Here is a 27,086-nt window from a genome sequence, read left to right as displayed (position 1 = left end):
GTAGGGACTGGGAAGGGCACCCTCTGCCCCATTTACCTTTGTCCCATTGAACTTTTTTCTAAAGAAGGTTGGACGTGGTGGGACTGTATAGCTTTGTCATGCTGCAGCACTGGTTCCATTTGACACTGCCTCTGGGCCCTCTAGGATGGAGAAGTAGTTGTTTCAGATATGTGATGTGGCTGCAGGAGAGCAAATGGCCTGAGTTGAATTGGGAAAAGAAAGCCATTTTGAGTGTACTTGTGAGAATAACAAGTAATATCACAAACATGTCAAACATGTGCCTCTGCTTTTCTCTCCTGTGACCTTACATATTTTTTTATTTTGGAAACTTACATTTGAGGGGGGTCTTTGTTGTTGTCTGACCATGCTAACTTTTATACCTGGAGTGTAATTTTAACTTCAACCTTCCTCTCCATGCACATGCACATAAACAAATAAAACCACTTGTACAAACTCAGATGGAAAGAGCAAACACCAACCCATGCTATCAGTCCATGAATAGGTGGTGGTGTATGATGCAGTGGCAGTGCAATAGGACGTCCTGTTATCTGGGAATTATTTCCCTAAATTTGGCCTTGCCAGTCCCATGAGTGAAAATGGGAAGAAGGGTCTGAAGAGACCCTGATGATTTTTCATTACACTGACAGCTCATGAAGGTGGTGGAAGTTTGGACAGACTATGTCCAGCAAACAGTGAGATGTCACTTTTAGGCCAGGGCTATGAACCCAGTCCTGAGCAAGTCAGATTTGAAGCAGGGTGCAGTGATACCAAGCATCCCCAGGAGGACAGCTGAAACCCAGGCTTAGAAGTAACACCTAAAGCATACTTGACTAGGCCTAGGTGCAAGGGGAAACCTCTTTTGGAATTTACATCTATTCTTTGACTGTTTTTAGTAAAGATTTGTTTGCATGTAGCCATGATTATTTTTATTTGTTCCTGATTTTTGGGATCCTTGAAAACAATGGATACAAGGAGAATGTACAACAAACATGATTAAATAAAGGTAGGGAAGTAGGCAGCTATGGTGAAATCATCACTTAGGCCTAAGTGACATGGGGACAAAAGCCTTGTTGAAAATCAATAGGACTTCTGTTCCTAAGTCACTTAGGTATCTCTGTAGCAATTGATTGTATTTGCCATTACTTGAGAGCTCAGAGGGATGGGGGAAAAGTAGAGGTAGTGGGGTCGGGTTCACTGCTGGAGAAAAATCCATGTAAAACCCAGGAAAGCCATTTGGCAGCAGACAGAAGTATGAGTATATAGCCAAAGAGGAACATTTCAATATTGATTGAAGGCTCTAAAATAGAATTCAGCTGAGGAAAAAGGAGCATAATAAACCACCATTGTGAAGAGCAAAGGGCAGAGATGGTGAGCTTGCCCAAAGTCTCAAAGGGAGTCTGGCAGTGAAGTGACTTGAACTCTGTCACCTGAAATCTCAGCTCTTCAAATTAACCTTAATGGAAACAGCAGGTAAATTTTTTTGACAGATACTGAACTAGCCAGCCTGCTAACAGTGGGAAATGATTGCACCAATCATATATTGATAATTTAATACTCTGGAGGTTTGTTTTGAAGGAAAATATGTCCTTCCTCTGCGGGTATTGTGAGAAAACACCTCCTGGCCTGTTGTGTGCTTGTAAGTACAGTCCTGACTGTCAGTCTTGCCATTCCCAGAGAGACATGGGTTTATAAAGGGGAAAGACAAAAGTGGGAGGGTGCAGACCCACTTCAGCCCAGCATTTGTAGCTGGGTGCTCTGCTCAATTGCCCATGGGAGAAGCTGTTTATTGCAAAGACCTTTGGGAGCCCATTGGTGTCCCTGGGTACCTGCAAGGTGTGCTTTGAAAGCTGTTTGTTGGAAGCATGACTCTGGTGGAGTAGGCACAGAAATAGAGGTGCTGGAATGAAAAGCTGGCACCAGCAGGTGAGCTGGGAAGCACTGCAGGGAGGGAAACTCAGACAGGCCAGCAATAACCTGTGCTCTTCTACAGGTTCTGCTGCACCCCCACTTGTCTCAGCAGCAGTTCCTGCTGCCCCATGTGCTTTTGGGATGGGTTAGAGTGTGTCACACAGCTCCTGTGGGGGCATCGAGGTGCAGTGGTAGCAAATGAGGCTGTGCTGATTTATGCTTTTGAGGAGTTGTCACTGACATTTGTAGTGCTCCTCTCTAGCTAACTGAAAAGATTACTTTTGTCTTCTTTGTGAACTGTAAGGCAGGAAAGGCTTGGGAACAATTTTGGAATGCTGTACATGAAGAGAATAAAATACAAGCAGCTATTCAGCACTGTTGTTTGTGCTTTGTGTGGATCTAACATAAGACACTTTCTATTTGTCTTGTAGAGCCACTGGTAATAATTTCACAGCTGTATTTTCTTTCGAATCATCTGTACATTTCTGAAAATGCAATCTGTATGTTTTCCTTGATGCAAAGGATATACAGGCATTGCCTTAAAAAGCCATTGGGGAGTCTCTGTAACCACTGTGTACAATGCTAGGAGCAGGGCAGTCTGTACCACGGCATCCCAGCAAAGATCTCAAAGCTCTTTTATAGCAGGGGCAGAAAATTGGCTTTCAGGAAATATCTACAACCCATTTCTTGGCTGTGTTTTGGTGTGAGCTGCTGCTTTAACTCACTTAATCTTGTGAGAGAGTCATTCAGGTCTTAGGGCACAGTGTGAGGGTCATGTTACTTAAATCAAGATGTCCACAATGAGATTTATTAGCCCAGGGACCAGAATGTTAAAGGATGCAGAGAGCTGGAGTGACAATTGTTCTGTGAGTGAGATTTGTTGGTTTACAGCTCCTGCTTCCTTAAACGCTCCTTTGACAGCTTTTTGTCAGTCATCTCATGAGTTTCTTAGGAGTGGAAAAACTGGTAACAATCTGTCTCCTAGAGAAGAGGAGCAGGGAGAGAATTTATACCGTGATCTCATTATTTTAATTGTAGCATGTTCAAAATCTTGTAAAACATCAGAAGTAATCAAGGAAACCACTAGGAGCCTTGAAGCAGAGCAGGACAGTGAGGAAACAAGAAAGCATATGCTTGTGTTCATAATTCAGCCTGAAATTCAGCAGCTTTTTGAAACCCTGCAGGCCTATGACTACTGAGAAAGGAAGAGCTCTCTCAGGACTGGGGATAATGCATTTTGTTTCCAGCACTTCTTTCTTTTGGTCCGCTTTGCTTCCCATAATAAAACTGGGCTTAAAGTTTAGTCTGGGCTTAAATCACTTCAGACTTGGGAGGAGCTGAATTTAAGACCTGCGGGCTGAGCCTGAACGTGCTCACCTTTGCAGCTCCTCTGTGCCCATGCAAGCCACATTTGGAGCTTCTGAGATGAGGCAGAGGTGCCAGTGCAGGGGGGAACCTGTGAGCTTACAGGGCACATGTGAACTGGGACACAGCTGTGTCCCAAATGCTCCCAGCTCAGGCTGTGGCTCTCAGTTCACAAAACATTCCTGATCCTTTTGATCAAGAGCCATTTACATGTGCCTGAGTAATATGTGGATGGGCATAAACTTGACAGCATAGCTGAAAAGAAGCAGAGCCTGATTTGGTGGACAAGAAAAAGAGTTTTTCTTCTGCTGGCATCTTTTATTGGTGGATCAGATGAGAGCTGGTCAAATGGAAGAGAGGGCTCTGCTGAAGCGAGCAGGGTCTCCTGATAATTTCAATGCTGTCAGCATTCCTCCAGTCAGTTAATAGATTTCTCCAGGTTCTCTGTGCCAGGTGAAAATTTCTTCATTAAGCAGAATTTATTCCATTTTCTCTTATCATTTATTATCAAAGAAGTGAGTAGTTGGAGTTCCAAATATGACAAGGTAGAATTTTAAACTAAAAGCAACTACAAATCAACACTGGAAGCTGAAACAGTCACAAGCAAGGCTGGGGAAAGTCTTGCTTTGTTTATAAAATGCAAAATGAGCAGGGGACTTCAGCTTTCTGAGGAGGTGAGCAACCATTTAATAATCATAGCAGTATGCAAAAGTCTAATTGTCTGGGTTTGAAGCTCTAAAACTCCTGACTTTCGTTTTGCAAAGGCAAATGTTAGGAAGAAGAGCATTATGGAAGTGTGAAACCATGGTCACTTAGTCTTCCCTTGTTTCAGAACTGATTCTAAGCCAGTGAGGGGGTTTAATCTTTGCAAGACTTTTTGCTCTGTGTAGAAAAATTAAGTGATGCTCCAGGGGAGAGTGAGGGCAGTGATGTAAGACTGGATCATGTGATTTGGTGTAGCCAGGACTGAGAAATTTTGTCTTGTCTTCTAGTGCTGGATTTCTGGTGAGCTTGAAGGGTTATTTGCTCTCAAATATTCAAAGAGATCAGCCTGGTTCTGCTCTTGCTGGTTTTAGTGTCTCTAGCTTGTCTAAAGAGCTGTCTCTGAGCAAAGGCAGTGGGAACTGCACCTTAAAAATTGTCACCCCTTAACCTCTACATGTCTGGTTTTCTATCTGCAAGATAAGCATCTCCCTACCATACTGTTTGCATGTTTCTTTATATTATTTCCATGAAGGTTGAGACATAAATGCTAAAAATTAGCACGATTAGTAAATGGAAATTATTCAGTTATGAAAATGTGTGTCCAGTTCGTGTAGAGAGGCAGCCTGATTTCCATACCAGTGCTGAGGATTTGCAGTTTTCTGACTCAGTTCCCATTAAACATGGTGGACCATTTCTGCTGGTTTCTTCTCTCCTGCTTTAGGAATAGCAGAGGAAAAAAGTGCATGGAAAAAATGCATGGTTTCATTTCCCCTCTAGGAACTTGTCTTTTCTCTTTTGCATGCTGGTTTTCTTGTAAAAAACTAGTTACCTTTCTGCCTGGATTAGTAAGTGGCCTAACCTAATTTAAGCTGCTAGCCCAAGGCAAATGAATGATGGTGCAAAATAATCACTGCTTTTGTTCTACCCTCCCAGCTGGAAGAGAGGGTGACAGTGAATGATATTGTTATAATGAGATACAAGAAATGGAATGAAAACAAGCTGCAAATGAAGGCAATTTGCTGTCTCTGACAGTAATCAAATGACAGCCAGCTATGTGTGTTCCTGAGGCAGAAGGGAGAGAGGGCAAGGGACTAAACGGCTCTGAAAGAGGCTCATTTTCTTGGGGTCATCAGGTCTACTCACTCATTCTGAGGAGGCTGAGTCCTTAATAGCCAGTGACTGCTAGCATCAGTTTTGACAGAGAATTGGTGGAGTTTGCTGAATTTTCTTCTGTAAAACACACATCCGTGCCTTCAGTCCTGGTGTTCGTGATTTGTGCAAGAAGTCCTGCCTCTGAGCTGAGATCAGAAAGCACAATGGGCTGAAGAGAAGCTGAGGAGTTTCTGGTATTGGGGCATGGAAACCATAAGTTTTAACACAGTGTGGGGCCACAAAGTGGGTCTTACTTTGGGAAATCCTAAACCTGGGAAGCTCAACCAGCTGGGTTAGGCAGGACTTTTTCACTGGATCATAAAATGGCTTGGGTTGAAAGAGATCTTGAAGCTCATCTCATTCCACCCTCTGCCATGGGCAGGGACACTTCCCACCTGCCCAGGTTACTCTGAGCCCCATCCATCCTGGCCTTTAACACTTCCAGGGATGTGGCAGCCACAGCTTCCTTCTGACACTGGAGTCCCCTGAGGGCAGAGCAAGCTGTTTGTGGGGCCAGGCTGGGACACAGTGCACAGGAGAGGAATCACTGTGAGTGTTTCTCTCCTGATAATTCTCACCAGCTTTCTCTTTCTCCTGTGCTGTTGCAGGAAGGTGGAGTGCTCTCTTCACATACTCCAGGAGGGAGGTGGCATTGGGAAATTCATATGGCAAATCCTATCTATCTATCTATCTATCTATCTATCTATCTATCTATCTATCTATCTATCTATCTATCCAGAGATCTGAACCCAAGAGTTTGTGGCTCCTGGTTCTGCTCTCAGAACAGCTGGTGTGACACTTGTGTGACTCTCAGCTGTTTGACACTAGCCTGACTTTCCTGAGGGCAGCAGAGCTGCTCTGTGCCTAAGCCACAGTGGAAAACCCAGTCCAATGACTCTCATTCATGCTTCAGCTTCCTGACATGTCCCAATAAAATGGTCTTACCCCTCTTCTCCCACACAAATAAAATAATAGTATTTAGTTAAAAATACCATCAAGCACAGGACATAATTCAAAACCTCTGATTTAGGAAAATTGCTTGTTTGTTAATCATTCCTTTTTCCTTATTCAGAGCTTGCTTGCTCAAAAAATATTGATTTATTGGGAAAAATATTGATTTATTGGGCAGGCAAGAATGCTCTCGGCAATGAAGATGTAAAGCAGAAGTGCTGATAAAAATAGAGGCTTTTTTATGTTTTTGCAAAAGCTTAGCTTAGAAAGGGTAGCTTAGAGAGGGAGGCAGAAACTATAAGGGTGGAGTCCAAACAAAAGGATAAGGAGTAGGAGGGAAAAGAGTAGAGGGAATGGGGAAGATACAACAATAAAGAGCAAAATGGACAGGAAAATGTTGATCTTCAGATATGGCAAGTGGGAAGCAAAGTGTTTGAAATAAACAGCAAAAACCTGGACTTCAGAAAAGCAAAACCAGGAGAACAAGAATGTATGGAAGTATTGAGACACCCTGGTTGCAAATGTGATATCAAAAAGATACCCTTGCTTCACCAGGTCAATCCCCCCTCTCTCCATTTTCCTAATGCAAGGAGCAACACTAAGATATGGAAAATTGGTATATTGAGACTGTTACAAGAAAAAACTTGTGTGTGAGCCTCTGTGGAGGCTGAAAAGGTAAATGACCATAGAGTTGTTGTGGAGTCAGGGTTTGACACTGGCTAGAAGCCAGGCATCCATGAAAAACCATTCACTTCTTTTCCTCTGCTGTAGGTGACCAGAGGAGGGTGAAAGAAAAACTAAAAGGCTCATGGGGTAAGATAAGGGTTTGGAGAAAACATTCTGAGAGCAAAATAGGCTAAAAACTTAAATGGTACAAAGAAAAACTTATTAACAGAATTAAAAGAGGATAATGAGAAGCAAAATAAACTTTTAGAACATCTTTCTCCCCCCCTCTCCCCAGCCATTTTTTCTTTCTCGCTGATAGCACAAGGAGACAAAACATGGGATTTTTAGTCAGTTTGTCACTTAAAAAAAATTATATATATCTTTCTACAGTTCAGTTAAGGAGAGGAGCCTCTTTTGTTGTGTCATGGGGTTTTCCCCACAGGAGACAGTTCTCTGTGAACTTTTTCAACCTGGTTCTAATTTTTACAAGTTCTGCTCAACCTGCTACAATGTGAGTACCTCCCACAGACAAAGCAGTCTTCCCACAGCTGCTTTTTTTTGTGGGCCTTTAGTTCATGGGGTGTAGTCTTTTAAGGATGAGCTGTTCTAGTTTGGAAGCAAGGGTCTTCTCTTTGTGTTCAGGTTCCTCACTAGATTACAGCTTTTCAGCATCCACATGCTCTGGAGTATCTTTTTTCACAGGCTGCAGGTGGATTTCTCCATGCCCCCGTGCACTTCATGGATTACAGGGAAAACCAGTTTGTTGTATTGTCCTCACCAGGGCTTGCAGAAGAATCTCAGCTCCAATGGCCAGAGCATCTCCTCCTCCCCCTCCCTCCTTCACACCGACCTTATTGCTGGCAGGGAAGGTGGTGGCCCTCTCACCACCTCTCAGAGTGGGGAAGAAAGAGGAATTTTACGTGTTTTTAAGTTCTTAATTATGTCATCACTGAGGTATTGCTAACATGTCAATCAATATGTGAATCATCAGAGCCTTCAGGGATTAGCTCTGCTGGACATAGCAGAAATTTCGAGGAATTTCTCTCTCAGAAGCAGCCTCTGTGGTTTCCTTAGTTCCCGCTAAAAGCCAGGTTGTGTTAAACTAACACGTGGGTACAATCAGCTTGATCCCATCATGAGTCACTGATTCCTGTCTCAAAAATACAGGAAAGTAAGTATTTTACTTCTTACTGCTTGCAGTCTGCCTGCAGACTTTACTACAGAGGTGTTTGTGTGGGGCACCAAGGGCAAAAAAGGTGTTTTATGTTTGAGTCTTCTTCCTTTTCTTGCCTTCAAGTGCATGATCCTATAGAAACTCTATGCAGTGAGAGACAAAAGCACTCATATATCTTCTAGTTATTCCTGCAAAACCTCATGCAGATGTGTTTTTCTTATTTAATCCCAGCAAAACAATTCCAGAAGAGACACTGAGGAGAGCCAAGCAGATGGGGTTCTCTGACAAGCAGATTGGGAAATGCCTGGGGCTGACTGAAGTCCAGTGTCGTCAGCTGAGACTGAAGAAGAATATAGTGCCCTGGGTGAAGCAGGTATGTGAGAAACATCACTGGGCCTGCTGGGGACTTCCAAGAGTGGCAGGAGACCCCTGTGTCTTTAGAAACCCCTGGCTCTGTTAACATCCTCAGGAGTTTGGGTGTTGACTTGAGGAGAGCACAGTTCACCCATGAAGCTGTTCCTTCTGCACTGCAGGCATCAATGTAATCCATGAACATTCCCAAAGAGACAGTGAGACTATTCTTGTTCATATTCTTTATGGCTGAGGGGGAAACACATGTGGCTTCAGGAAAAGGCTGAAAATGCTGGCCCACCATGGTAGGACCATGAAGAGCATATATCTTCTCTCCTGGCAGTAAATTTTTACAGGCCAATACTTTATTTGAAGTGTGCTATTGTTATGGGCTCACTTGCTATTCATTGTGATAGCATGAGCCTAATGAGCTCATCTGGTATTCATGGCAGTGTCACTAGGTGCCCTGTTGCATTTAAGGTATGTTGGTATTAAACAGCCACCAGCTGGTTTTCTGTCCTTAAGGAGGGTAAAAAAACCAACCCAAATTACTGCATGTTTCTGAAAGAGTTCATCTGTATCCTCAGGCCCAGTTGGAGGTGCCAAGTCTTCTTCTGTTCTCCAGCTGCTCTTTTTTCTTCTGTGGCTCACCTGGCCACAGAAACATGCCTGGTCTTGCACTGTGTTCTTTCAGCTGGATATGGCACTGGATTGATTTTTGTGCCAAGATACACTTAATAAGGTCATTTTACTGTGCCTTCAAAGCATATGTTTCTTCTTGAGCCATGAAGTACAAGTCACAATATTAGCAACAATAATGAGCAACAGAACACACGGTGCTAATGACGTGAGGTCACATTCTCCAGGACTGACAAGGATTTGGACAGCCAGTGGGGATTCCTGGAAGTGCTTGAGGTTTGGGCAGATTCTTAAATGGTATAGCATAAAAATTCACATCAGGACTGCTTTCATATTGTTCCCTGTTCAGTATTCTCTGGAGAAGTGTTTCAGATGTTCATTCAGGAAACTTCAGCAGTCGCTGGTGACCCGGGTGGACTGGTTACCATGAGTAGTTGACACAAATAGTTTGTGAACAGCCTCATGGGCAAATTATTCTTCTGGGCTCTCTGGTGACTAATTGCATAAGAAATTGTTGAAAACTACATAAAAAGGGTGGTTTAAAATCACTCTTACTTTGTGTATCATTTAATTATCAAAGCACGAGTTACCTTGTGACATAAACACATAGTCATTGAAGTGCCACTCCACAAGATTTTTTAGTGATATTGTGTGTGGGAGTAAGGTGGGGTCAAAAGTAGAGTCTGAAGATTCCAGACACCCTAGTTATAAAGGACAGAAGACCTGGAGGAATCTGTGTAATCCACTGAACAAACTAGAGAATGATGGCCTTGGCAAGTAGGGGGAAGTTCTGGACTGTGCAGGTGTTTCACCAAAGAGGTGCAGAGCTAAAACTGCAGCTCAGAAAGAGATGGAAGAGTGTTGTGTTGACTGAACTCTAGGGTCAGGGCAAGGCCAAGCATAAGCTGCACTAATAGCACAGGACAGTCCAGGTCATGTCCTTATGAGGAAGGATATGATGAGAAAATAATAGGAGTGGAACAGCAGTAGGAAGGGAAGGAGGCAGAAGAGAATAACCCAAAAATCTACATGTAGGAAAGATCTTGCACTGGCCAAGTCACAACCCCCCTTTTTTTTCTTGTGCAGATTGACACCCTGGCAGCAGAATACCCAGCAGTGACTAATTACCTCTACATCACATACAATGGGCAGGTAGGCACCCTCAGAAACAGCACTCTCATTGCTGTCTGCTTTGATCTCTTTTCCCTATGCCATGTTATTTCTGTAAATCTTGCAGATGCCTTGGTCTCTGTAGCAATTCTTGTGGATTGTTTGTGGAACTTTCTCTTGCTCCATTCCTGATCCAGTGCATTTACTATTTATGCCCTTAAGTTGTTAAGAGCCTGTCACACATCACCTGTACGTGCACAGGTAGGTGCTGGGAATGCAGAAGTCACATTTCCCTTATCTCATCCTAACATTATTCTTACATGGAGCTTCACAGGTCCTTAGCTGCTTGAACAGTCGTATCAGAGGTGCTGTTTGTCTTCTGGTCTGGGTGCAGCACTAATTCCAGGAGAGCTGCACTTGATTTACACTTCAGTGAGCAAGATCAGACTGGAATCCTGAAGGATCAGATTGTTGGATTTGGGCTGAACACCAGGAACTGTTTATTCTGAAAAGCACAGAGTTAGGTGCTGTGGAGTACAGATCCTAATGACTTTTTTGTCTTCCTTCCCAGGAACACGATGTAAAATTTGATGACTGTGGAGTGATGGTGCTGGGCTGTGGACCATATCACATAGGTAAATCTTTCTTACAACTCCTCTGTTCTCCTTGTCCCCTCAAGCCTTCTTCAGATATTCTTGTGGTTCCTTTGTTCCTCTTTTCATATGGTGAAAAAACACTCCAGAGCACAGTGCACAGGATATCAATTCCTAACAGAAGGTTTGCATTTTATACTTGCTTGGAGATTTCCTTTCACGCCCTGGAAAAAAAGCAGGAGAATTTTATTACTTTTCACCTGGTACTTAGTTGTGATTTCCACAAGGTTTTACAGAATTTTTTTTTAATCTTCCTTTTTTCACACGTTAAGGTCTTGAGAGCCTCCAACCTTGTATTGGAGTTTGTTGCTCCCATACCTATCTTACATGTTTACTGCCAGCTCATGATGATATTGTCACTATGCATTTTTAAGTGTGGGTGACTCTGAAAATATTTTGATCTCTTCAGCTGCTTTTGTATAAGCAATTCTCTGTATGTTGTCTTTTTCTTTCAACCCACTCAGATCATTACACAGAGTAAGTTTCCTCGTGGCTGTGAGTATTGGGTAGACAGACTGCTGAATTCTGTATGTGATGACTTTCACTTTTTCTTCCCATAGATCTCTCCAAATAGCTTGTAATTATTGACAAGGAAAAATTTGCTTGTTATTCAGAAATATTTCTGCTCTGCATCTCCCAGATCTGGTGATGGGTTATGAAAGCTACAATTGAAAACTCCATCCATTTGTTTTGCTTGGATTGGAGAGCTCATATGCTGCACTCCTCTTGCTGTTTGTAGGACATGTCTTTTTGAACTCTTGTTTCCAGTATGAATGTTGAGATGACTGAAATCAGGAGCAACACTCCATGATGAGGCTTATCTTTTGTGAATGATTCTGCTGTTCAACAGGCTGTGTGGCATGGCTACAGAAAATGAAAAGGATGGCAGTGTTATTTCATAAGTTGATCAAATGTATGTGAATACACTTTGCACTGTTCACCCAAAACTCCTCACAGCTTAGAATAGACATGCAGATCTGTTCTCGGTCTCATCTGCTCTGCAGCTTTGATTAGATCCTCAAAACCATCTTTGGAAGAGGTTGTAACTAAATAAAGGAGGAAACCTAGAGGAAGCCATAACTTGTATCTGTAAAATATTTTTTTCCTAGGTGCAATACCCAAGTTGAGGTTTTTTTCCTTTTTTTTTTTTTTTTTTTATCCTTTGAAGGCAAGTGAGCAGTGTGCTTTTCCTCTATGCTTTCAGTATTGTAATCTGAATTCAGTGGGATCAACTCAGTGTTCTCTTCCAGGTTAGAAAAGGCTAAATGATTTGGATGGAAGCTGAACATGTGACATTATTTTTCTTATTTCCTTTGTGGAAGCTGAGTTTTAGGTTAAAAAACCTGAAACAACCCTTAGGATTTTTATTTGAAAATAGTTGAAAATATATTGCAGGAAATTGTTGAATATGTTCACACTTCTGCAAAGAAATAAAAACATTTGAGGGAAGTGAGGCTATTTCAAAAGTCATGCTATATTCTATGTTTAGAAAGAAAATTATTCAAACCAAAGTGGGTTTTTTGAAGTTTCTTGTAAACTAATATGCCAAATAGAGACATGTTACACACTCTTGAACTTCAGTGCTTGCTTTGGCACACCTTTCCTGCACACGTGTAGCCTTGGCAATCCTTACTCCTCACCTTCTCCAGGAGGGGATCTCCTGTCCTGGGAGGGAGTTTGTGTGTCAGCCCTAAAAGCAGTATAAATCTATTTCCACCACTGGCTTGGGGCAGCAGAGAGCTCTGTAAGGTTTAAGGTGTGCACACAGACTCAGTGTGACTGAAACGTGAAAGTGAGCTCAAAAACATGCATGTATTGATGTCGTAATTGTCTCCTGAGGAGCAGTGTCTGGTTATGTTACAACAGTCATTACCAATAATGCTATTTATTTTCTGTCTCCCCTCTTCCTATGTTTGGATATGATCATTACTGGATGTGCCTGGAATACACTTAACAGCTGTTCAGCTGTTTTCCCAGGTTGTATCTGAAGCAGTCAGATGAGGGCTCCAGGTGACCATTGGGTTCCAAAGCTGAGGTTTCTTATGCATATAAAAATACCTGTGTAATGGAAGTGGAATACAAAAACTGAATGAGCATCTGGTGTCCCTTCTGGGAAACATCCAGGTTCAGATTTGATTTTTCTCTCTTTTCCGGGGGATTTTAACTGAAGCTTAGGCATATTTTGAGGTTCTTGTTTGACAGAAGTGGGGAAACAACTTATGTGCCTGTCAGGGAATGACCTTTCCAGCTATCAGTTTGTGACTTGGTGGTGGGGACAACAATTAAGCACAGACTGAATTTCTAACATATCTTGTCACACAATTATATATAGAAGTAAAATCAGTGGTTAATGACTGAACATAGCATGATGAGTCCAGGGTTTTCTTGTAGACTGTAAACATAACCATTTAATGATATTCTTTAATATGCATCATTAGATGTTTGAGGATAGAAATGTTTGCACAAGTCTCGATTCAAGTGTTCCCTGGAGCATTGCCCAAGTCCTGGTGCTCACCCAAGCCCCCCTCTGTGCCTCTTTCCTTTTAAGATGGCCACAATGGTTACTCAGGGGTTGGGACAGTAGGATGTGCTCGTGCCACCATGTTGCCATAGTCACTGTAGCCTTTAAAGCAAGATCAAAGGATCACAGAGTGGCTGCAGAAGTGCTGTCCTACTGCTCTGCCTTACCTGGAGTCAGTGTACAGGAATGTCAAACCCACTGAGATGTAACACTTCTGTTGTTGGTTTAGCTCTTCTGGAAGGTAAAAACCACTTCAGTCTTCTGTCCTTCACACCACGTCTATGCAAATGCTCTGTGTTTCCTGGAGTAAGCAGCATTGTCTAATAATAACAGGAACTCAATTTAGTTTTTCCCACTCTTTGGTTCATCTTAGAGTGCATTGGTTGGGAGGCAGCAGTGATTGGATAGAAAGCAAGAGCACACTGAAGTGTATATGAGCACAGGATGACAGACATGTTAGAGAGGTCTGACACTCCTGAGCAGCTGAGCCAATTTACCTGTTGTGCTTGGAGGTTCACATTTTGCAGATGATTAATTTCCACGGGAGGACAATTACATTTCTGGCTCTGAGCTGACAGGAGGCAATGCCTGCTTTTTTTTTTCTGTTTTTTTTAGGCTCAAATACTGAGGGTATCTATTTATGTTTTCTTCTCTGCATCCCCCCTTTCCTTGGCCACTTTTGTGTCTCCTGGCAGGCAGCAGCGTGGAGTTTGATTGGTGTGCTGTCTCCAGTATCCGCACGCTGCGTCAGCTTGGCAACAAGACCGTGGTCGTGAATTGCAACCCGGAGACGGTGAGCACGGATTTTGATGAGTGTGACAGACTGTACTTTGAGGAGCTGTCACTGGAAAGGATCCTGGACATCTACCAATATGAGGTAAAGAAAAGCAGAAGCACTATAAAAAGCCGTGAAGCAACCCAGATTTTCAAAATTCCCGTCGCTAGCTTGCGAAGCAGCTGGGGGTGAGGGGAGAGAGCAAAAGCGGTTTGCTTTGGATCCCAATGTTGCATTTTACACATCACTGATGCTGCTAGCAGGCTGCTCAATAAACAGATATTAAATTATTTTGCAAGAGGCCATATTGTACAATATTTACAAGCAGGCTTAATTTGCTGCACGGACATTTATTGCACAAACTGTTCTGCCCTTACACTGCTGGGCTTTAGCACACCCTTGATTTGAAGCACAAGGCTTCCACCTGGAGCAGCTGAAGGAGTTCTGTGCATCACACCATCCTGTGCTCAAGAACTTGCAGGCTTGGTCTTGCAGTACAGTTGGGAAGTGGATGTGGTCCAGCATACAGATCAGGAAGGGGCACTGGAATTGCCATCAAACCATGAAATGTTCCAGCTCCTCATCCAGGCAGTGGACTGGTCTTTTAGCAATTTTCAAGTTTTCAGAAGTGCTGATCTAAGAGATGGAGGAGAGTCCCAGACATATTTGATATTGAGGGGATATATAATGTAAACAGTTGGCCCTAATATCGAAAATGTTGATTTCTAGTGGATAACACACTCATCTTGGATTTGTCACTAAAGCTTTTCAAGATGCTTTCAGGAACTTCATCTACCCTAAAATTCAACACAAGTTGGCCATGTAACTTGCTGAAGCAACTTTGCAGAACCTGAATCATGTTAAACTTGTGATTTTTCTTGACTCCTTTTCCTTGCATATGAGGACCTGAGCTCATCTCCTTTGTGAATGGGTGCGAATTTTTAAAATGGTTTTATAATCTGGCCATGTTTTGATCATTCACAAATTTGGAACGAGGCCAAAGCACATAAGAAATTAAGTCCCAGACTCTAGGCTCTGTTCTTCAGCTATTTGCAAAATACTGTCTATGACCATTTCTAAATTGCATGTTCATACTTTGCTGTTTTTACGGGTTGTTTTGCTTCTTCTTTAAATTCTTGTAAAACAGAGACTACTATTGGAAAGCATAGCTTTTCAAGAGGCCAAAAGGCTCTGTTGCCTCTCTGGGCTCTTAAAGGCTGAGTTTTGAATGCTTTAGGATTATCCATGAGGCTCAGCTCTAAAAGCACTGAACTCTTGTTTACTTAACAGAACTGAACTCCTGCACAGGGGCGTGGAGGAAACTGTTGTGACAGTTTGTCAGACAAATAACGCTGATGAAATACAACATCTAATTACTGCAGGATCAAAGAGAAGGTAGAGATAGGTGATGAGGGAGCTCATTTCCACATGGAGTGCCAGTAATTAGCAAGTTGGGTAAGAAAAATGTGTGAAAAGAATACTGAATACATATTGAAACTTGCATTATCCTGCTTGTCAGAGCAAGGCTTGGCCAGTTTGATGGGAGGCAGTGCAGATCTCCAGGTCTAAAAGCAGCATCCTGTCATACCCAGAGTTTGCAGAGGATTCTGCTACTCTGGCATGGGTGTGAAAACAACCAACTTGGTGTTTGTGCTGGAGGTGTGAAAGCCTCAGAGTCTGAGCCTAAACATCCAAAATCAGTGTTGTACTGCCTAATAATTCCCAAGGTGAATAGTAAATACAAATAGTAAAGCCACTTTTCTTCAGCAGTGGCGTAAGGTAATGGTATTGTTATGCCTAATTTGCAAGTAGGGAAACTGAGGAGTGGATAGACCTGCACAGAGTAATGCAAAAGAACCTGGGCAGAGCTGGGGAACAGAGCCCAGGCCTCCAGCAAAGTCTGGAGATAGTCTAAGATACATTACTTGTTGTATGTCATTTCTTTAGAAAAATGAATGAGCCAAATGCTAATGCCCTGTTAACAGAATACTTCCTCAGGCAAATGCAGCTGGAATTCAGCCCCTAAGGAAAAGATCAAGTTAAAAATTAATCTGATTCTGAGATCCTTCACCAATCCTGTAGGTAGCCATCTCTCCCAGCTTCATATACAAAGCATGAGCAGTGTCGTGATTTCACTGTTCTTTTAACCTCCTCTGGTGTTTCAATGGACAATGAACTGAAATAGCTGAAAAATCATGGATCATCAGCAAACAATGGACACAACCCTGAGCCCTTAGCAGAGATGATATTGCAGCTCCCTAAACATTGTTAGGATTAGCAGCAGAGCTTGGGCAGCTGTTAAGCCCAAGTGAATGGGTGCACTGATTTGTCCCAGGTTTTTTGATTAGATAAATTAGGCTGCATAAAGGAGCGAGTTTACCAACAGGACTAAGACAGCTGGGAGCTGCCACCCAGAAATGCACGCAGCTTCAGACAGCCCTGTCCCTGTGATGTACCCAGCTGTCCCTCCTCTTTCTCTTCCTTGTGTCCTCTTTTGCCTCCAGTTGACATTCACAGCTGCAGTGACTCACCAGAGTTTGAGCTCTGCATAACAGGGCTGTTCATTGGAGGAAAGTTTAATTTACAGCAAATGTGCAGAGTTAGGTGGTAGTCTGTGAGGACAATAATTAAAAAAAAAAAAGAAAAAAAATCCTTCCCTCAGATTTATTGGCTTTTTGTTTCCAGAGAAGATGTTCCCTTTTTATTTTAATATCTATCTGCTTGAGGGCCTCTACTGATTCTTTTTTCTGTTTCGGAGATTATTCTGAAACAATTCATAAAAGTAAAGGAGGCTCCTAGGTACAATTTTAATGGTCTAATTTGTTTTCAAACTCAGGGAAAAAGAAACCCCAGCTCTATTACTAATGACATAACAGCAAGGTAGTAATAAAAAGAGTGATTTTTGTTATAAAGGGGAAAATAATTCTCTTAGGCTTCTTTCACTAGATTATGTATTGCATATATTTTAAAGATATCTAATGGCAAGGATGTTATTAATTTTCTTTATAATTAAAATATGGCTGATGACAAAGTGAAATGCATTGGGGTCCCTTTCTGCCAGCTCACATTTCTCAGTGGAGCAGTCGTGTTCCCTGCCAGGACAGTGGCTGCTCTTTGGGTGGGAACACACTTTGGGAAACAGCAGCAGGATTTTAAAGTAAGCAGCAGCTGGATTCAATTTATGGTTCTTCTTGAGTAAAAATGAGTATATGATTCTTTGCTATCTCCTTGAATAAGGAATCTCATCTGTCTCCTTAGGGCTGAAGTCCCTAATTCTGTCCCAACTTGGATTCAGGCAGTATTTGGATTTTAGATGCACAGTAACTAGAATTGTTTTAAAGGCAGAAATGAGCAGCAGTTGAGGAGAAGCTCTTAGCTGGGATACTACACATTTCACATATGTCAAGCATAGATTCAGATGTTGGTTGACCTTGGAAGCAAAGCTACTTTGACTTGTTTCCCTCCTTCCAAGCTGCAAGGAGGGATTTGCTTATTCACACTCTGGTTCTTATCCATGTGCGATGATAAAGGATCCAGGGACTAGAGGGAGTTACTCAGTTTTGGATGGTCTGGAAGCACTAAGGCATAGATTTCTCTTCCAAGCTGGAGATGGTCATCTCTGATGTCATGAGACAACCACTTTTGGGCACCAAACAGCCCCTGTCCTTTTTCACTGCCTGTCCTAAGCTCTTTCAGATGCTTGCTGTTGGCCAGCAGCATCATGGCATCCCATAAGTGACTGCATAGTGAAAAGGAAAAAAATAATCATCTCATGCTGTGTATTAGCTTGCTGAGCAAATAATCTTTGAATAGTAAGTGCTGCTTAAATGCCAGACTGTTGGATCTTTATTATGGTAGGAAATTACCACATCAAATCGGAGTGGGGACTGCACTAGCATTTATCATCTATTTTTTCCCCAGTCACTTATAGTCCATCCTGCTCTCAGTTTACAGTTTTGCCACTCCAAACCCCTTTAAATCCCTGATGAAGGAATTCTTCTTCCAGGAAGGCCAGTGAGGCTGACCTTCAGGAAAAACACACTTGTTAATTAAAAGAACATTGTTCCTCTATCTTTCAGAGCCAAACCATGGATCACTTGCTTTATGTTTCTCATTTGTTAGAAGTGGGTAAAACTGTAAAACACATTTGGTTCAAAAGAGCCCTTCACTGGAGCTGTTCTCTGGGCCAGATTGTCCTTTGGGAAAAGTTTCACAATCTTTAATTTGAAAGTAAAGTGCTCTTTGTCGTAAGTACTCTAAGGCCTTTTCTTCTATTGAAAATTTTCACACCTGACTAGATTGTACTTGAAAGCATTAGGGATTCTGTGTAAAAAGAAAAAAAAACGCCCATATTTGCACCTGTAGAAAGGTGTGTGTTAGCAAGCAGGATCAACTGTCTCTTGTTATTTACTGTTTATTATTTTCTCACTTAAAATGTGGTGCTGCCCAATGACAGATGTGAAATGTTCTGCTGTGGCTGGAGGATGCTGTGCCACCTGTTCTGCCCCATCTGCCTCTGGAATTGGAGTGCTTACAGAAAACCTGTGTGGAAATGAACATCTATGACAGTTTGCTGAAATACTTGCTACCATCCAGGGCACTACCAGAAACAAGGAGCTAGTCAGGAATAAGAAGCATTGATTAAAATAAAGGGCTAAGTGTATCTATAGCTTTGCAGGCTGTATGGTGTTGAGCTCTGTTGATTTAGACTCTGCTTAGCTTTGTTACACTCCTTATAGACTGGCTTCTAGGGCTAGGAAAGGTGGTTTGCTTATTGAATAGCAGTCCTGGAAGAAAAAAACCCCATGAATTCCAGTTCTTTCCCATTGCCTCTCTGCTGGAGGTTACTGCCTTGCATCTCTGGAATAAAAAAGATTTTGCATGAATGTCTGCTACTCTGAAAATCTCTGACCATGAGCATGGGAGAGGCTGTTTTCTCCAAGAGCCAGACTGAAAGAGAAAGACTTCAGCATCTTGTTTGTTCGTGCTGCTGGGTCCAAAGGCCACAGCAAGCAGTGGGGTAGGCTCAGTTGTAGAGACAGTCCCCATGTCCCCATGGGTAGGAGCACATGGGAAGGAGACCTTGGGGCAGAGTGTTGAGGTTTTTTGGGATGCAGTGCATGTTCCTAGTGCAGTGGCCTTCCTCTGGAAAGCAAGGCAATGTGTGTCAGCTCAGTGCTTTATCCTCACTGGGAAAGCAGAAGCACCTAAACATGGCATGCAAACTAAGTAACAGCCTGTGGTTCAAGCAGGGCTTACAGAATCGTGGGTTGATGTAAAAGCTGCAAACTTCTCTGGTTTCCTAGGGCATTTGACCTCCAGTGAATGCTGGGCTTTGAGGGATATTGGGGAGCAAATTGCTGGTTTAGGGAGGATACACACTGCAAATCACACTTTGCAGCCTGGGTGCCTCTGGGCCAGCACAATTATGATAAAATCATAGAATGGCTTGAGTTGGAAGGGACCTAAAAGATCATCTAGTTCCACCTCCCTGCCATGGGCAGGAACACCTTCCACTATCCCAGCTTTCTCCAAGCCCCGTCCAACCTGGCCTTGGACACTTCCAGAGATGGGGCAGCCACAGCTTCTCTGGGCACTCTGTGCCAGGGCCTCAGCACCCGTGGAATAAAGAATTTCTTCCTAACATCTCCCTAAATCACTCCTCTTCCAGTTTAAAATCATTCATCCTTGTCCTATCACTCTCTGCCCATGTAAGAAGTTGCTCTCCTCTTTTTTAAGAAATTCTCTTTAGGCTCTGGGAGACTGCAATAAGGTCTTCCTGGAGCTGAGCTTCTCCAGGCTGAACAACCCCATTTCTCTCAGGAGAGGTGCTCCAGCTCTCTGATCATCTTTGTGGCCCTATGATCTGCTTTTGTTCACAGCAACCTAAAAAGGGACATAATCTAAATACTGGATTTTTATTGTGACAGCTCTTCCTATTAAGATAACTCGGACATGACCGTGCTCCTTTCTGTGTTCCAACAGGGATGCAGTGGCTGCATTATTTCTGTAGGTGGGCAGATTCCCAATAACCTGGCAGTACCACTGCACCAGAGTGGAGTGAAGATCCTTGGCACAAATCCTTTAAAGATCGACCAGGCAGAAGATCGTTCCATATTCTCAGCTATCCTGGATGAGCTGCACGTGGCCCAGGCTCCCTGGAAGGCAGTCAGCACTTTGGTAAGTTGGGATGTGCATCTGGGAAATGCTGAAGCAGCTGGGGGTTGGGATGTGCATCTGCTCAGGAAGGACTGAGTCACTGATACATTTCAAGATTCCTAAAGCGTTTGGCAGCTTTTTACTGCCCATGTCGAAGAACTTTTTGATCCCTGTGAAGTGATGTATGGCAGCACTGCCACTGGGTGGAAACTGGAAGGGAAGTGTCTTTAAATCACCTCACACAGCCTGAGCTATATACCCAGCAGAAGTTAGCACCACTGACAGGCTAGTCTAGATATCCTGCTGGGCTCGAGATCTGTTCTAGCAGGTGGAGATTTCAAAGGAATAGAGATGTGTTGGCATTGCTCTTTTTTCCCAGTGAAGCTCTATGGACAGGGGAGGTCTGAAAGTGACAGCTCTGAAACCAGGACGTTGTGTGTTACATTCAGTGCAGGCTGCAGTCCCCAGTTTCTTTCCCCTCATCCTAATTGCTAGTAAAGTGCAAATGCAGTTAGAATTGGAATTTTGGCATGACTTTAAAATATTGTCTTGTTCACGGCATGTTTTTCCTCCCTTTCTTTAGAGAGATGCAGTTGAATTTGCAAGGTCTGTGAGTTATCCATGTTTGCTGAGGCCCTCCTATGTTCTGAGGTAAGGCTCAGCAGCTTAGGGTATGAACTCCAAAAACCTCTGGGACAAGGGAGAACGTTTTCAGGGGATGTGTGGAAAACTCTGTGCTAAGTGTTCGTGACATTAAGCTGCCCGTGAGACACCTGCTCAAACCAATTAATAAAGCCAGTGGATCCCTGAAGTCACAGATCAAAGGTAGAACATAATCATGAGAATCTCTGTTCAGCTGCATTACCTTTTGTATTTCTCAAGGCCAAAACCACAAACCATCTGGGATATTCTTTCAGGTTCCTGAGGTTGTTACCTGTACAATTAAGTCAGAAGATGGTTTGCCACCAGGAAAAAGAGAAACCTGCTGAGGCTGTTTATTGAGATGGGCATCTGTTTTCAGAAAATGACTGTGCATCTTTTGAATTCAGCTTCTCATTTGCCAAACTCCTCTGCTTACAGGCGTGTTTTATGTCCCTACAGTGTGGCAGCTGCTTCTCATTAAATAGACATTGTACAGAGTCCCTCATTTCCAACAGCCAGACAGACTTTTTGAGGAGGTTACACCAGCACATGCACACGGCAAACTCGCAAGTTCTGAATCATTGCTCTTCTCTGTGAGAAGTTTCTTCATTGCTGGGTGACTCAGCACAGAGAGGCAGTTTGCTGGGCACAGTTTACAAGTGAAAATAAATTGGAGACAGGATTCTTTTCATATGAAAGGCACACATATCAAAATGAAGAAGCTCAATATCAATTTTCGGGGCTGGAGGACAAGCATGCTTTTTATTTTGGAAGAAGAAAAGGAAAAGGGTTTTTCAGCCCTGAAGGAAATATCCTTTAGAAGAAACTCCTGAATGAGACTTTTCTATCTGGTCTCTAAGGCTTGCAGTAGGGTTTCAAGCAGAGTTAGAAAACTGTCCTCCTGACAGGAGCAAAGTTGAGTATACTAAGTATAAGGTAAAAACTGCTGCTGATGTAATTCACCAGATTGCTAGGGAACACTTCTTTTAGCCTAAATTAAAACCATTATAAGCTCTTTCTGTGTTAAGTATTTGCTAATGTGTGTTAGAGCAGTGTAGGGGGAATCCAGGGAGAAAGATGAAACTGGAGGATGTAAAACTTGAGGAATGAGAGTGTGAAAAGCCCTAGCATAGCCCTCTGTCTGGCCTCTGTCTGCAGAACAGCAGCAGTCCACAGCTAGATTTCCTCATCCTCTGAGCAGATATCCTCTGGCCCTTAATATTGGCCAGTTTCCTTGGAAAGCTGAATGCCTTTCCCCACCAGTTAGGTACTGTGTACAGCAGCTCACACCCTCAGTGGTACTACTGACACAAGTTCATGGATTTCCTGAACTCTATTGATTTACATCAGCTGAAGAGGTAAATATAATCACCTAGGTACCTGTGGCTATTTATCTTAGGATAAAGTGACAGATTTGTGGGATGGATCATTCTTCCACTTTTCCACACAGCCTCTGTGGGCTTGCCCGACAAAGCAAAGGGGAATTTGGGCATCAGTGGTAGAAATGGGAAGGGTAACATCTTTTTTTATAAGATTCTTGTCATTAAAATGGACTTGAATCCCTTACTCTGGACCCATATTCTCCCAGATCCCCTTGTTTGACATTACTGGCATTTCCAATTAAAGCAGCTTTCAGATATTAGCTGTAGTGTGTCTAGTCCCTTAAGGAATGAGAAGTTAGGGGAGGAGCACAGTGAAATGGCCAGCAAGGACCAGACTGTTTGCATCTGGATTTACACTGCCACAGCCATCGCCAGTGAGCCCTGCAAGCCTCACTCCATCTGTCCCTGGGGAGCAATCGGGCTAGGGAGAGCCAAGTGTGTTTGCCCTGAGCTCCCAGCTCACCTGCCCCAGGGCTCAGTCTGGGCCTTACTGGGGCCATCTCCCCCAGCTTAGAGGGACCTTCAAAGGCTTGGCTCAGGAGGGGGATTTGGCAGCAGTGCTAAGGCTATGAAAACACAGTTCTTTATTTCTTCACTATGGTTCTGGAGGTCTCCTGTCTTCTCTGGGAAGGATGATGGAGAGTAATTGGGTACCACCTCTGCCTCTCTTTGAGTCAAGAGCAGAGCAGTGGCTGGAGTCAGGGGCTTCCTTGGCTAGTCTGTCATACAGAGGTAGTTGGTAACCTTGTGAACCCTGTGCCCTGGTGCCTAACACTGATTCCTCCCTAGGATTCACAAGGGAAGCTAACCTGGGTTCTCTTCTTTCCTGTTCTCCCAGTGGGTCTGCAATGAATGTGGTGTTCACCGAAGAGGAAATGAAGAAGTTCTTAGCAGAAGCCACCAGAGTCTCTCAGGTGCTCTTTGTGCTGCCACTTCCTTTTGTGTTCCCCTTATTTGCTTCACCTCTACTGTGTTTTCTCTCTCTTTGTTTCTTCCTTACTGTGTCTTCCTCACTCTTTCCCTTCCTTGCCTGGTGAGGAGCTGCTGAGTTTGACTCCTCAGTTTGTTCCCTAGCAGATTCCCTAACCTGGGAGCCTGTGCAAATATCCTGACTGACCCCACCAGGGTGCCTGCATGGAGGAGGAGCAGCAGGCAGCTGTTAGACCTGCATGTACATTTATGACCAGTTAATTATGTAAATAGATGTAGTGACCAGTTAATTATGTAAATAGAGGTAGCCCACTGAGCTGGGACCCTTCCAGGCTTGCCAGTGGCAGGTTATATCAACCAGCATAGAACTAAGAGTATTTTCCACTCACTTTCTCAAGTGTTTTGCCTGGCTTCTTTGAACAACTAGTCAACTAAATGATTCATCTTTACATCTCTTCTGAAGGTTTTTTCCTCATTTTTTTTTTTTAATGGTCACTGTTCAGAACAGGGCTGTTGCACCCTATAACACTGCTGTCCCAGGAATCTTGGAGTTATAAATAAATGAATCTAAAAGGAACTCTCTGAAAACACAACTGGCTGTGGAAGTCAGACATATTACTGATTTCTCAGGATGCTTTGGTAGTTAAAGCTTGAACACGAACAAAACCATGAGATTTTTAAGTGTGTGAGGCAAATGGTTTAACTTTTCAGCAAGAAATGGTGGAATGAAAGGGAGTTAGCTTTCAAAGTAATAATATCCTGAAAGATAAGTTACTGTGGAGGCAAGGATTCCACTTACTACCATCTTTGAACAGTTTTTGAGGGGTAATGCAACTGTTACTTCCATCAGAAGGAATAATTTAACTAATTCTCAGGAGACTACAGGGTCGCCTGTGGTAGTGTGTCAGGTTCTAAGCAGTGCTAGGCCTCCCAAAATGCCAAACTTCCCTCTGTAATTCATCTGTACACTCACAGAAGCAGAGAAGGCAACAGCTTTAAGCCCCATTCGGTGGGACATGACTTTGTCATGCAGCTGGGTGGCTTTGTGATGGCAGTGGATGCCCTATAGGGGCTCTAGCCCAGAAAAGTGACCCCTGGTCAGCTTAATTTGTTACAGCTTGACTGACTTGAATTGAAAAAAGCTGTTCTTTGCTCCTGAGATGTCTCCTCCCTGGTCCAGGAGGCCTTTCTGGGAGCTGCATTTGTAGAGCCTAGCCAATAGGTGACATATTCCTAGGGGAAAGAGGAGAGGGTGTTCCCATGGGATCCTCATGATATCCACTTCTGCTACACACAGAAATTCAGTACACACAGAAAAGCACTGCTGCTCACTGCAAACATGACCCATTGCACACCATGGGGTTTTGGGTGCTCTGGTTCTGATCCTGAACAGACTTACCCGAGATTTACATGCTATTTTTTTCCTAGTGCAGTCAGACTGCCAGGGGAAGAACTTCTTCCTTCATCCAGTATTGTGTATTGACAAAAGCTAGGGTATAGTTTAAGTCAAGCTAGCACAAAGCAAACCAGAACAAAATGATAATGTTCTGCTTCTACATTGGGGAGGATTTTTCAGTCTTGTCAAGCCTCTGTGGGCTGTGAGTGGTTCCACAGTATTAGTTGTGAGCATCTTTCTGGGACATCGTTTTTGTGGTTCTTATCTAGTGCTGCTTCACCCAGCAGAACTTCTCCAGGTAAAGGCTCTGACTTGTTCTTGTTCTGCTGTTTTAATGACTTTGCTGTTTCAGTGTTGTGTCATTATGGCATTTATGTTGACAATAATGTTCAAAACTTCTAATGCAGGTTGAGACAGATTGAAGTAAACAAGGTTGTGTGCACATATAAAATCTTCAGGTGAAAAACTGCAGCAAGACAGAAAGTAACAGGACACAAGCCACTAAATTTATGAAATGGTGTAGGCTTCAGCATTGTCCTTGCCTGTGAATTTACCCTTGCACTGATAAATGGAAGGAATTGTGTCTTATAACTTTTGGAGTTGCTTGGTATTTTTTCAAGAGGAGCCTTTAAAACAGGCACAAACTGTCATTTATTTAATTTTATTCTCTAATAAATAATAGGCAGTTAATAGTGGATGGGACAGGTAAAATGTGGAGGCACAAAGCTGGCCAGGAAGAATGCAGATTAGAGTTTTTTGGAGCAAGTGGCTGGAAGGAGAAAGTATTAGAGGAGAGTGGAAGTGTGTGCTGGCATCCCAGAGACAGGCAGGAAAAAGAGGGAGGAAAACAATGTAGTGAGAGTCAGGGACAGGTTGTTCTGGCCAGCTATAATTAGTGGCAACCTCTCCCTGGGAGACTTAGGAAACCAGGCAGAGACATTAGAAAGGAATGGATCAGTTATATAAAATATATTAGTCTAAAATAGCAAACAACCACTCTACAAAGTCACAGAGAGTGCCAAGGATCAGTTCCTTTGTGGCTGGGAGGCTCAGACTGAGGAAGAATTGATCTTGGAGTTAAGGACTGTCTTTAGAAGATGGGATTAGAGGTCATTGGATCCATGCATTTCTCACCATCTTCTTTGTGCCATGACCTCTATGATTTTTGCCCCAGATTTCCCTGTCCTGGTGTTGTTATGAAGATCTCAAACTTTTTTGCTTTTTTGGTTTTGGGGAAATCGTGCCAAGTTTCCTCCATTATATCTTTGCAACGTTCACTTATCTGTGGAAATGAGGATATTAATAGATTGGTCTTCTGATCTTTTGCTTCCAAAGGGTCCTAGGTGGTCTACAAATATTCTCTTACAAAAACTTTATAATTTTTTTCTTGTCTTGATGGCAGGATTACCCTGTGGTACTCACTAAATTTATTGAAGATGCCCGTGAGGTAGAAATGGATGCTGTAGCCAAAGCAGGAAGAGTAAGTACTTTGCTGTTCTTTAACATTAAACTAGTTTTTTCAGGATCTGAGATCTGCAAAAATGTGCAGTTTGAATGGTTTGCTATAGAGCTGTGGGTTCATGCAGAGGAGAGTAAAGAAACAAGAAGAATTAATCTTAGACTCAAAACTGTTGTGCTTGAAAAGCTCCACCTCTCTTATTGTATATATCTACCCAGTTATTTTTTAAGCATTGCTTATCCATGTAAATGAATCCCCTTGAATGTAATTTTTATCAGATTTACAAACCACTAGCTTCAGAAATTACTTTTATCAGAATTTTCTCATGGATTATGGAATTACCACAGTTATTCCATTTTTTTTTTTTTTTACAACTTCACCTTGCCTTTCATTACTCAGAAACGGCAAAAAAAAAAAAAAAGCAAATCACAAACTTCGCAATTAACAGAAATAAGCTTTTTTCAATTTTAATTTTTAACCAGCAGACACAATCACTTTTTTGGTATTGAGATTGCATACCTTGATGCAGTTAATTAAATTTAAATTCTTAGACAGGGATTTCCTCTTAAAACACCACAAAAGAGTGGGGATAATGCTTGTTCCTGTTGGGGAATGATGACTTTTTTTGTGTTCTGGCAAGCAGAGCTTAGGAAGCTGGTTTGAAGCCTCCTTAGCTTTTACCTTCTGAGCCCACACGTGTTAGAGAGAGGAAGGAAGCCTTAGGATCCTCCAGGCTGGGTAGGTTTTATCAGGTTTGTGATTTGCTCAACCATAGTAGCAAAGACACTGAGGTGGTCTCCTCGTTCATGTCTGCTTCAGGCATGTTCTCCTCAAAACTGTGGGAAATTCACTTTTTGGTCCTCCCCCCATGCCACTGTGATTTCAGATACAGTTGTGTTCAGGAGGCTGGGCTGTGCTGGGGAGGAAGGAGCAGGTTCTGAGAGGGTGAAATGACCGAGTGCTCTCTCATTGCTTTGTTCAGGTTATTTCACATGCTATTTCAGAGCATGTGGAGGATGCAGGTGTTCACTCAGGAGATGCCACCCTCATGTTCCCCACCCAGACCATCAGCCAGGGAGCCTTGGAGAAGGTATGTGTTGCACTAGCACTGAAAAGAGAAAAGGAAATGAGGGTTTGACTCTGCTTTC

At 42.9% G+C, this 27,086-nt stretch overlaps 1 protein-coding gene across 1 annotated transcript in view; it reads left to right on the top strand.

The window, feature by feature from the left end:
- CPS1 (carbamoyl-phosphate synthase 1) overlaps nt 1-27,086 on the top strand; it is a 66,931-nt gene that overhangs the window by 22,345 nt on the left and 17,500 nt on the right. Inside the window, exons 13-21 of the mRNA XM_088167500.1 lie at nt 8,153-8,294; nt 9,998-10,063; nt 10,593-10,656; nt 13,891-14,072; nt 19,956-20,150; nt 20,713-20,780; nt 22,992-23,067; nt 25,882-25,959; nt 26,921-27,028. Of these exons, the coding sequence (XP_088023626.1) occupies nt 8,153-8,294; nt 9,998-10,063; nt 10,593-10,656; nt 13,891-14,072; nt 19,956-20,150; nt 20,713-20,780; nt 22,992-23,067; nt 25,882-25,959; nt 26,921-27,028 (979 nt within the window). The remainder of the gene's footprint in view (nt 1-8,152; nt 8,295-9,997; nt 10,064-10,592; nt 10,657-13,890; nt 14,073-19,955; nt 20,151-20,712; nt 20,781-22,991; nt 23,068-25,881; nt 25,960-26,920; nt 27,029-27,086) is intronic.

This window comes from Sturnus vulgaris, chromosome 7 (assembly GCF_052056855.1).
Source record: "Sturnus vulgaris isolate bStuVul1 chromosome 7, bStuVul1.hap1, whole genome shotgun sequence".
Taxonomy (NCBI): domain Eukaryota; kingdom Metazoa; phylum Chordata; class Aves; order Passeriformes; family Sturnidae; genus Sturnus; species Sturnus vulgaris.
The sequence above is the reverse complement of the archived record's forward strand: the minus strand, read 5'-3'. Positions and strand labels throughout refer to the sequence as shown.